The sequence below is a fragment of the Caloenas nicobarica genome, chromosome 19 (genome assembly GCF_036013445.1).
Source record: "Caloenas nicobarica isolate bCalNic1 chromosome 19, bCalNic1.hap1, whole genome shotgun sequence".
Classification (NCBI taxonomy): domain Eukaryota; kingdom Metazoa; phylum Chordata; class Aves; order Columbiformes; family Columbidae; genus Caloenas; species Caloenas nicobarica.
In genome coordinates this window covers 11,946,402-11,958,445 of record NC_088263.1, presented here as the reverse complement: position 1 = coordinate 11,958,445, position 12,044 = coordinate 11,946,402, and the positions used below count along the sequence as shown (strand labels likewise).

At 38.7% G+C, this 12,044-nt stretch overlaps 1 protein-coding gene across 6 annotated transcripts in view; it reads left to right on the top strand.

Annotated features, from left to right (window-relative positions):
• Window positions 1-12,044, top strand: part of GARNL3 (GTPase activating Rap/RanGAP domain like 3) — a 50,915-nt gene that overhangs the window by 27,284 nt on the left and 11,587 nt on the right. For 4 of the 6 annotated variants that reach the window (XM_065648251.1, XM_065648253.1, XM_065648256.1 and 1 more), the window contains 8 exons: window positions 594-639; window positions 3,569-3,675; window positions 4,489-4,610; window positions 5,367-5,471; window positions 7,943-8,017; window positions 8,928-9,039; window positions 9,766-9,864; window positions 11,791-11,907. In XM_065648251.1, coding sequence (XP_065504323.1) covers window positions 594-639; window positions 3,569-3,675; window positions 4,489-4,610; window positions 5,367-5,471; window positions 7,943-8,017; window positions 8,928-9,039; window positions 9,766-9,864; window positions 11,791-11,907 — 783 coding nt within the window. The remainder of the gene's footprint in view (window positions 1-593; window positions 640-3,568; window positions 3,676-4,488; window positions 4,611-5,366; window positions 5,472-7,942; window positions 8,018-8,927; window positions 9,040-9,765; window positions 9,865-11,790; window positions 11,908-12,044) is intronic. The other 2 variants (XM_065648252.1, XM_065648254.1) reach the window with 1 other exon arrangement.

The following is a 12,044-nucleotide window of genomic DNA, read 5'->3' as shown; positions in this document are numbered from 1 at the left end:
GAGGCCTTCGTAACACAATTCCTCTCAGGAGGTGGGGGCAAGTTTGGCTCAGGCAGCAGGTGGAGTCCATACAGCAGCCATGGTTACCTGTAGCCCCCGGGTCAGAGAGACCCGCACAACACGATTCCTCGCTTCAGGCCTCTCTCCAAGTCATTGTCCAATTTCTTCTATCGGTCCATCTGTTCTCCAAGTCCCTGATGGCGATGTTCAGGCAGAAACTGTTCTTCGGATCGACTCTTACAGTGATGTTCAGAACCAGTAGGTTTTTTATCAACTAAAAGCATTTTTAATCACAAGTCTATCAAACATACACATTAAAGTAAATAGCACGTTTTAGGCTTCGTATAATGGCAAGAAGTCTGTATTTGTGGTATTAGCTGAAATTTTTTTTAACTGTTGATCAAACAATAAAATTTTGTATGAGACCTCCTTTATAAACAGTAAAATGTGTGTAGTCTAGAATATTGTATATATTTACATTGATTAATATATTTTACGTTTATTAAATCTGCAATCTGCTGCCGAAAAAAAGATGTATTAAAATACATGCAAGCCTCATTAGTACTGGATTAACTTCCTTAACTGCATGACAGATATTTTTGCCTTAGTGAGATATAATAAGCAGAATGATAGTTACAGGTAGGTGCTGATTGTAACAAATAACTTCACGCTGTATTTCTGATGGCTTAGAGATAATGGGAAAACATTCTGTATTGACTACCTGTCTGTATGCCAGGAAGCCAAATGAATTTAGGAAATTGAAGAGCAATATGGACCTGGATGCAGATGGCTGTAAACTGGCTATGAATAAGTTGCATGTTTCTAACCATCGGAAAAATGAAATTCTGGAACAGACATGAGCTAAGGGGGCAAAACAAAACTACTTTTTAAATGAAATGTGACGAAAGGGTGGAAGATATGCCTGGGACATTCTGACCCGGTGAGATGAATGACATAGTGAACTACCTGTATGATGCAAGTTATTTGATGTGGTGTTGCGATAGCCATGGACTGCAGATCCTGCCGGTCTGGGTTCAGTTGTAGCTGAGCAAACCAGTTCATTTTTAGGGATCTTAATAGAGTACTTGTACAGTTTGACATCACATACTTAAAAGCTAGTGGAATTTTGCTGGTAAATAATATGTTCTTCATCTGTTTTTCAGTTAGCCTTGGAACCCTCACACTTGGAGGCATATGCTGTACAAGTCTGTTCAGTCTCACCAAAATCTGAAAAGCAAGGATTTTTGCGGCCTTGTGCCTTGGCTTTAATGAACAAAGTGGCTCTAACCAAATAATTAATCCCAACTATTGTCTTGCGATTAATGGGGAGATTCCAGAGATATCTTGCAGTCTCGAAAAAGCAGAGTGTCAGTGGGATGTCTTTTTTCAGAGTCCATTGGGGAGATTCATCTTGGGCTTCAACCAAATAAGCAGTAAAGAGAAATAAAAGAGCCACCCTTTAGCTAAAAGTATGTGCTGCAGCTCTTGGTATAGGATGTAGACTAAGCATTTTTTTTTTTCTCCTTTACAAAGTACTAGCAATGTCTGTAGTGATCCCTCTTCTATTGAAAGTACACTAAGTCATTTACTATTTAGACTAGCTCAAAAAGAAATGGGAGAATTGTGTTCTCTTTTGGATATGTGCCTGAGGAGAAGATTGGTTAGGTTTGAAATCACTGCCAGCTTAGATGCAGAAGTCTCTCATGGATAAAGAATTTATATTAGCAAACCAAAATGTTTGGTTTATTCAGCACTGGGAAGGAAATTTCAGGGCATGAAACAGAAAACATGCTTCTAACTAGAATGTCTGTAACACTCAAAGTTAAAAACTTGCAAGATGGAAGAGGGAAGTCAATGTAAATTTCTAAGGGCTGTGTGAGCCTTCATGACCTTAGTTATTATTTAGCAAAATTTTAAACTGTTTGCAAATCACTCTACCCCACATTTGTAGGATGGAGCTGAAGGCTGGCCACATTGGGTCTGCTCCTTTGAGGTGAACTGCCAGTTAGCTTGTAGTAGAAAGAAAGAAACTGAACTTGGAAATGGCTTCCAGGAATACAGGGTCCTTCAGTAGATTAGTTTTGCTTCTTCCTTCCTTGGCAGTTCCAGAAGTCTGAAGATGTAGGCAGACTGTGGAAGAGACCAGCAATGTCCCTGGAGCTGATCACCTGGCACCAGTGCTTTTTTTGAACTACCCATACCACTTTGACAGCTAAGAAATACAGTACAAGTACAGAAGGCATTCTTTTAGCCTTTCCCTCAATGCACAGTATAGACCACTGGTACCAGCTGTGATCCACGGTTTCAGAAGCTGCTGCTCAGATCTAGTCACATGGTTCCAACCATTCCAACATATATCAATTCTGGCTTGCTTTGGAAGTTTTTTTTTTTATACTTCATAGCAGAGCAATCTTCATGGTCATCTAAGAATCTGTTCTTCTTGGTGCAAAATAGGTTACTGGAACTCTTTATATCAGAGAAACAGGACTGACTAAACCTTCTTGCCTAGCTCCAAAATTTGATCGTTAGCAGTAAGAATTTGGTGCTTTTTGTGCAACTGCAGCTCCACCTACTCATTTATGAATGTTGCTTGAAATCATCTGCAGTGATCAGTTTTGTTGTGCTTTTCCCCATCTTAACTCATTCTGCTCTAGCCAAGGAACACTTCACACTCCGTGTAGTCAGAAATTATCATTTTTACCTGGATGGAATGAGATAGACATAGGGCATCTTTGAAATTGTGTCTTGAATCTGTGAAAATGGTATTAGAATGATCAATATTCATACAAATGTAATACTACATTTCAGATTGTATGCACAATTTCTAAGTTTTTATGAAAAGAGACTGGATGAATCAATCAGAATCCATTTGACTCAGTACCAGTAAATCACTGCTGGTTTTTTGGGCAAGCAAATTCAGACTGGTTTGTATAACAGTAGAGATGGGTTGAATCTATAATTTTACCACTTAACTTGCTGCAACCTCTGTCAGCTGCACATGCTGCTTGGAACATCTTCGACTGCTATTCTACACTGATGAAAATTGTGCAGACTGTCACTTGAAATACCGAGGGATGGTTACTTACCTTAAAGAAGCTATGGCTTGCTGAGCATGTTATATGCATGGGTTTCGTGCCTGCCGTTCATTCTTGCTCTGCAATATTTGTTATGGATCAAAAGAACTCAGCAGATGCAGCTGTCATGGAAGTCATTCTGACTCCTCCTCAGTGAAAATGATTTTGCTTTTCCCAAGATATGGATTCAGCTGTAGTAAACCATTGTTATTCAGAAAGAATCAAGTGTCACTAAAAGCGTTGTTCTGTAAGTAGAACTGCAAAGTTCTGTTGTAATTGTTAGTGTCCCAGTGTTAGTTTCTGTAAAGGAACCAGAATTTTGCTCAAGTGAATAATTCCAAGTGATTGTTTTTTGTTAGACCCATGGGAGTTCTTACCTAAGACATACACAGACTACAGTTTCCAGTTCTTTCTTCTGTTTTGAATAGTGTCTATAAAAATAGTGGATTTTGAATGTGACTTTCAATATAGATACATATTTGTTCTTTCAATAGGCTGAAAATATTTTCAGAAGAAAGTGTTCCTCTCTTTGGGCCTCCCCTTCCGTCCCCACCTGTGTTTACAAATCACCAGGAATTCAGGAATTTTGTGTTAGTGAAATGTAAGTTGGTTTTTCTTTTGCTAGAAACACTTTTTTAGTAAGTGATTTAATAAATTGAAATTCACGATGCTTAAAATGAAAACACATTTTCTTGTGTATGCTGCTGTTCTGTATAGATTTTTTTTTTCAAATCTGTGGCACAAGTAGGATGTCAGTTCCATCAAACTGTTCCATCAAACTCTTCCAGTCAGATTAACAAAAACCTGGATTTCTATGCAGTTATGCTTCTCAGACTACTAGATACAAACTGACACTTACATGTAGAGAATGTGCAGCCATATTTAGCTTTGCATTTTCTTAAAGGAGTTGGAAATTTGGAAGAATTCATAGTGCTCTTGCATATTCAGTAATAGTAGGTGTTTGGTTAGCAGCTCTGAAAAACTGAAAGTATAAGCTTTTCTGAATGCGTGCTGCATAGGGGCCTTTCAGCACTTTGATTTATTTCCTGTTTTCATTGAGCCTTACTTGCCTTTCTAAATCAGCAAGAAAGAAATCTTCGAGAGCTGATCTTGATGATTACAATTAGATGCTTACCTGACAGGAACTTGACTAATAACTCATTTTGCACATTTAAATTGGTTTGGTACTTAATTTTTTTTTTAGAAGGTTATTGGGGTGCCTTGTAGAATTCTCCTATTACTAATTTTCTCTATTAAGCTTAAGGGATCATTATTCACCAAAAAACATGCAAAAAGGAGGCAACTCTAAATTACTAAGGGAAGAACAGGTATTTTTGTACAGAGGCAATTTAGAGTCAGTGGAAGTTGTCAAAGTTCATTTAGGTAATGTATCTTCTTTTCCATAATATTTTAGTAATAAATGGGGAAAAAGCCACATTGGAAACGCCAACGTTTTCTCAGAAACGTCAACGCACTCTAGACATGCTGATCCGCTCTTTATACCAAGACCTGATGCCTGATCTACACAAGGTAAATGTAAGTCAGAAGTCTCTGCATCCCTCACATGCTCTCCTGTTCTCACTAGGAGATTGAATGTTCTGTTACTTTAAAAGACTGTAATACTAATGAGCACTGAATTGCGTACACTAGGCTAAGTACCAATTGTTGTGTAACTTGTTTTGCAGTCATATGAAAGTTGACAAAGTCCTTTCAGGGTAGGACTCCTCGTGCTTTTTTTTTTTAAACCAGAGAAGCAGAACAATATCATGCTTTGTATGAGCTTACCTGCAGCAAGGGATTAGGAAATTTAGGCTCTGCAAATACAGGTATTAGCCTCATCACCATAAAAACTACACTTACTCATGCCATCATGTGTGAATGTGGATCATTTTTAGCCTAGGGTAACAATGAGATAACTTCATTTTAGATGATGAAGACATTCTTCAGGTGATTCTTAATTAACTAAAAAGACGTTCAATACTTTTAAAATTATCGAGGTGCTATTTTTCCACTGTTTATTTCTCTTAGCTAAATACATCTACTTAAACTTTTTTATCTTTATATTCCTATCTGCAGTCTTTGTTATGATTGTATAGAACATGACAGTGATAAACTATGACAAACTGGAAAGTAAAATGTTCTCTGAGAAGCTAAGCAGTTAGATTCATCACTACAGGAAAATATTTTTTAAAAAAGACAGAAAAGTTAAATGATATCACAGTAAGTTAACTCAGATTAAAAGATTATGAAAACTTTTGGTTCTGTTTAAAAAATAAATGTTTTCTGGTTTAGAACATGCTCAATAGAAGGTCCTTCAGTGATGTGTTACCAGAGTCTCCAAAATCAACACGGAAAAAAGAGGAAGCTCGGCAAGCAGAGTTTGTCCGACTTGGTCAGGTAGGATCACTTTAGGAGGTAGGCACCTATGACCGCGTCATCCCTTTTGTTGGAATTTCATTAGCTTGCAGAGTTATGTCAGGACTTAATGCAGTTCTCTGTGCTCAGATATGGTCTTGTAGTGTTGCACTAGTTTAAGCTACATTAAGGTAAAATATGAATACAAGTATTTGTAACATCTGAGGCACACAACATAATTACAAATATTTATAAAATACGTATGCTAAAGGAAGGTTGGACAAATCACACCTTAGGATCAAACCTTAAAGTTCTTTCCCTGCTTCACGTAGCAGGTGCTTTTTGTCTTCAAGCAGAAGAGTGTTCTGTCTTCTTCTGTGCCTTAGAGGAAATCCATGAAAGATTATGTTTCTCCATGTTTTATTAAGATTGAATTTCTTAGAAATTATTTACCCTGTTTTAGCCAGGAAGAAGTTTCGACCGTGTTTCTGCTAAATCAAAGGTTGCCCCACGTTGTTGAACATAACAGATGCTGACTCCCGTCTTCTGTGGGCTTATTGATATTTTGATTCCATGACAACTAAAACTTCCTGATAATTTAGATAGTCTGGCTTGATCTGACAGTTCATTGCAGCAGGAAAAAAAACCAGTGGCTGTGCTCATCAGTTCCCTTGTCCCTTCCCACTTGTCTCTTCTTGATCCTGGACTGGTGACATGGTTCTGCTACTTAAGAATACTTCTTTTCTGAGCTGATTTAACTCAGCAGGAGTTAACAGAGCAGGAAACCAAAACAAGAAAAAATTAGAACAAATGAAAAAAACCAAAACCACCACCACCACAACCCAAGCCTCCTCCCTTCACTCCCATTTTTTAATCTGAGTCAGTAAGCTAAAGAGTGGAAGAGTCTTGAGTAGTTCTAGATCTGATTAAAAGTATAGAGTGGAGACAGATGTTTGAGAGCTGGTGCAGAAGAGTCTCAGGGCTGCTGAAGCTTGCATTGGCAGGCTGCAAAATCTACTCCTCTATGCTTTGCCCACCCTTTCCCCAGCCACCCTGAAAGAGCTAGTCACTCTTGGCAGGTGTTAGGGGGGAGAAAAAAAAAGTGAATGTTTGGAATATTCAGACAGAAGTAACCAATTATTTATTCCTCAACTTAACTAATTACCTTACAGAAGTTGGAGAAAAACATGGTTATTAAAAGTATGGAAACCTGTAAGCTTGGTTTCCCTCTCTCCCCGCACCCAAGTTGAACACTGATAAGATACGTACCAAATCTAGTTGGGACCCATTTCTTAAACAAGACTTCCGTCCCTGGCATCGTCTTCATTGAAGGGAAACCTAATATGTGGGTTAAAAATCCAGAGATACCTGTTTGTGCTTTTCTTGGGGGTTCTTTTCACATTTAAATCTTTCTCTTCCCTAAAAGAATTTTCCTCTTAAGTTACAAAGTGTAGGCTTGAACACATTTCAACATGCCTTCCAAGTAGCCCTTAATCATTCTTGCCAAACTCTGTGAATGTCTGTCCCTTAGTTATAGTCAGTTGAGTTTTTAGGTGGTAAACAAAACTCACTGATGACTGGCTCAGCAGTATGTTTAAACCATTTATTTATTCTTAAGGTGATCTCTACTGACTGGTGGAATGAAATTAATATGTTAATGCAATGAAGTATTTTGTGTGTCTCTGTAAGCTGACAGCTATGCTTAATGCAAGTGTGTAAATGGTGCGTGCAAGTGATTACTGCCATTTCACAGAGACCATGCATGACGGTAGGCCAACTTTAGGGCAGTTAAATTGGTTTAGGTAATTTCTAAAGTTTACATTAAGGAATGCTGTGACAATTCCATGTGTCATCACTTTATAGGAATGCTGCTGTAAAGGTTAGCAATGAAGATGAATAGGATACTTTAATCAGACTTACTGTGTATCTCACTGAAACGATGTTTAAACAGTATTTCTATCGAGTTCTTAGCCCTTTCAGAATCAGCTCGCTTCTAGTTACTTCTAGTTGAAGAATTTATCATACTGTGACTGTGTGTACTTGGCACCCTGACAAGATAGATATATATATATATATAGTTTGACTTAGTGGTTTGTTATTGAAGTTTTGCAAATGAAAGGCTGGATTGTATAATTAATAAAAGGATCCTCTATCCAGTTAGCTTATAGAATGAATTGTGTGGATGACTAACTAGTATGATTTGAGGCGGAGGCTTTTCTCTGTTGTTATTTTGGACACTTCTTTTCTGATTTTGAGTTTCCATTTAAAAAACCAAACCCAACCAACGTATGTTTTGGCTGATAAGATACCTAGCAGTCCTTTACCGATTCATTCACGCATATCCTGATTTGTTCAGGACACACAGAATTTCACTTCTTTCCTAATTACTTAAAATGTTACAGGAATTCAAAACTGGAGTTACTTTGCAGTCCTAAATTGTCCTTTCTTTATAGTCTTCAGCTTGGGTATTGGCGACAAAAACTCAATTTAAATAAAACATCTGTTTGTATTAGGCATTGAAATTGAAAACCACTATGAAAGGCGATGCCACTGCTAACTTGGCAACCACAAGCTTTTGTAAAAAGGAGGTGAGTGAACCCGCCTGTCTGAGGAGAGTTATGAAAAAAATTAATGCTATGAAGTATGGCATTGCATATCAGTTCCGCACACTGTTAATTTATTTTTTAATTAGATGCTGTAGCAGCAAGGATGAAATCTATAGTGTCAGAGTGACTCTGCATCCAATATCGAATTAAGAAAGGATGAACCTGGAGGCAGAAGCACTTCTTAAATTAAAGCAAGAGTAGATATTTTAATATCATTTGATGGGAATTACATTTTCTGTATGCAATCATATTTTATTTTAACTTCTGCATCAAGTTTAAAACAAAATTCAGTTATGTTTTTCTTTCCTGTGGTACCAGATTTTGTTCAAGGGCATTAGGGAGTGAAAGATGCAAACTGCACTCTTCTGCATGCATCTTATATACAGAAGCTGCAGAAACGCTTCTGGAATTTCAGAGACTTCAGCTAATATTTAATTTGGGGAGGAGGGGCAGACTCTGGGAGGTAAGTACAGAGAACACTTGATGAAAGAACAGTTCGGCAGAAAGGCAGTTTTAACTGTACAGTGTGCTAGTGACTAAACATCACAAACTGAGCCATAAAATATAAGCAAATTGCATATGCATGGTGCTGCACATGTTTTAAGTACTTCTAGGTTTGCACTGAGTATCAGCTGCATGTGTTTTAATTCTAGTGCTTTAGGAATGCATCTTACACTTATTAGTCTCCAAATCTAATTAATACTGAGAGCTTTTCCTCTGCAAGAAAATTAACTAAATTTAGATATTGCAAATTCAGAAAATACACTGTTTGGAAATGTATCCTGCCAAAAGTATTTACGTGTTATTACTTGCCATTATCCATCACATTCTGTGTCTGTGTGATCTGTATTTCTTAGTGTACTTAATATGTATCCCTTATGTTACTTCATAGCCTTGGGAATCTCAGTCTTTCTGCAGTAATTTTCCTCATGAGGTTGTCTGTGCAGATTCTTGGGGCCAGTCCTTGCTGGTTTCTACAGATGCTGGCATCTTATTAATAGATGGTTAGTAAATGATCCGGTGTTTTTGTGTCCATTTTTATGTATCTGACCATTTTCTTGAAAATGTATGTTCATAAGTTCTGTTCAGGTGTTAGCAGGTCTTGACCTATAGGGATAGTTACCAATCTAAGTAAATTTATTACATTTATGTAACCTATTTGCAAACATTCTCTCTGCACCAGAATCAAGCCATATTGGGGAGCCAATGTTAATGCAGATTTCAGAATGTTTTTCTTATTTCAGATGTTATTTTCTTGACCATCTGAAAAGACTTAAGAAGTCACATCCAAGCTCAAGGAGTGTTTAAATGGCTTGTCTGGATTTCTTAGCCCTTGATGATAGTGAGCATGAAGCCAGAGGCTTACATGACGATGACAGCCTGCTTCTTTCATAGCAATGATATTGCTAGTTTGACCCCTTATCTTCTCTGTGCTGCATAAGCCCAGTGAGTCTGAGGGAGTGAAGTTAGCTCTTGGTGATAATTCTCAGACTTTCCAAAGGAAGGTCCTTTTTAGGTTTCAGTTGCATAATCTGATCCATGACAATGATAAAGCTCTCCCATGAGGAAGTATTGGCTATGATGCTGTGGTATATGTAGCAGCTTTGTGCAAGTTTTTTCATTTTTGTAAGAAAAAAACAAGGCTTTTATTACAAGAAAGAAATAGGTCAAAACCAATGACTAGCAAATTTTAGCAGGAATTTGAATACATACGTGTGTTTCTTTTTTAGATGGTCAACCATCAGTGCAAGTATTTGATAAAACACTCCAAATAAAGCAGATGCATGTGTTGGAAGTTCTGGATCTTTTGATTGCCCGAACAGACAAAGGTAGGAGAGGTCACTGTTCATCGATTCTCATATGATTGTGACTGGTGCTGGGTATGTATATCTCATGAGGCAATTGTGTCTGTCAGTGGCAAGCGTATTAGATGCCTCATTTAGAATAAGGGAGCACATACATCAACTGCTGTTATTTTCTAAAGGCTGGGGGATGGTGAAATCCCTAAGTGCTCATTCGTGCTTCCTTCAAGGCAAGCCTGAAATTGGTCATATGGTCTTTCTTCAGCCATTGTTGGAAGTCAACACTCTTTGGAAATCATAGAATCATTTTGATTGGAACACACCCTGAAGATCATCAAGTCCAACCATAACCTAAATCTAGCACTAAACTGTGTCCCTAAGAACCTCATCTATATGCCTTTTAAACACCTCCAGGGATGGTGACTCCACCACTGCCCTGGGCAGCCTGTTCCAGTGCTTCACAACCATCTCCATGAAGAAATGTTTCCTCATATCCAATCTGAACCTTCCCTGGTGCAACTTGAGGCCATTTTCTCTTGTCCTGTCACTTGCTACTCGGGAAAAGATACCAACACCCTCCATGCTATAACCTCCTTTCGGGCAGTTGTAGACAGCGATAAGGTCTCCCCTCAGCCTCCTGTTCTCTAGGCCGAACAGCCCGATCTCCCTCAGCCGCTCCCATAACACTTGTGCTCTAGCCCCTCAGCAGCCTTGTCGCCTCCTCTGTACTCTCTCCAGCACCTCAAGGTCTCTCTTGTAGTGAGGGGCCCAAAGCTGAACACAGTATTCAGGGTAGGGCCTCACCAGCGCTGAGTACAAGGGGATGATCCCTTCCCTAGTCCTGCTGGCCACACTATTCCTGATACAAGCCAGGACGCTGTTGGCCTTTCTGGCCCCATGGGCACACTGTTGGCTCATATTCAGCTGCTGTGGATCGACACGCCCAAGTTCTTTTCTGCCCGGCAGCTTTCCTGCCCTGTAGCGTTCCTGGAGTTGTTGTGACCCAAGTGCAGGACTCGGCACTTGGCCTTGTTAATCCTCAGACAATTGGCCTCAGCCCATTGATCCAGCCGGTCCAGATGCCTCTGAAGAGCCTTCCCACCCTCCAACAGATCAACACTCCCACCCAACTTGGTGTCGTCTACAAAATTACTGAGGGTGCACTCGATCCCCTCATCCAGATCATTGATAAAGAAATTAAACAGAACTGGCCCCAGTACTGAGCCCTGGGGAACAAAACTTGTGACCAGCTGCCAACTGGATTTGACTCCATTCACAACTCTGACTGAATTATATGTTTACTCAGTTGCACAAAAATGAAGGAAATTACTTACGCTGTCGCTGTTTTAGCAAGTGTGTTTTATTGGTATTTATTGTGTTAACTGTCCCCACATCCTAGTGCTACAGAGTGCATTTTTGAAGATTCTGATATAAAAGAACTTAAATGTTGTTTGGACTGACAATGTGTCTTTTTTAGCCTCATTTGGAAGTACTAAATGTGCATAAAATGTGCACTTTTTCAATGAGATACTTTCTAACATGATAGTCTGTGATGGAATTTCACGAAGTGAACATGCTCACAGAAGGGGCGGGATCTTTATGTGTAATACTCTTGCCATGTAGTTTATATCTATTATATTTTCACTATTTTGCAAAATTTTGTATATTTGTGAAATAGCGTACGTTTAATTGTTTTGAAGCTCCAACATAATTTTTTGCTGCAGCACCACCTGATAGGAAGCTCAGCTACTGAACTGAAGGCATAGGTTACTGGAATTGTAAAATGTAGAGAGTTCATAAGCAATCTTTTGTCATGTTGCAGCTCATTGCCAGAGAAGCAGTATGCTTGGTTTATCTTTGGTCTGTTTGTTAGATGCTGCTTCTCTTTGGAAGTATTAATTCAAACTACTACATCTTTTTTTTAACTTGCTTCCTGGTCTCTTCATCCTTCAGGAAAAGACTCTCGTCTCCTTGTCTTCAGACTCAGTGCTGTCAAAAAATATATAGAAACAAAACAAACGATAAGGAGCAAGCACGACTGCAGAGAAAACAAACTGGAGAGAACAAAAGGTGATTTTATTATCCTGTGTTAAAAACATCCACTGTGGTATGGTGCCTGTAGTTGCCAGGAGGTTATTAGCTGCCTTGAGGCAATCGTAGGTGTTCACCTTTGGTTTTTTCTCTGGACACTCAATTCTCAAACTTTG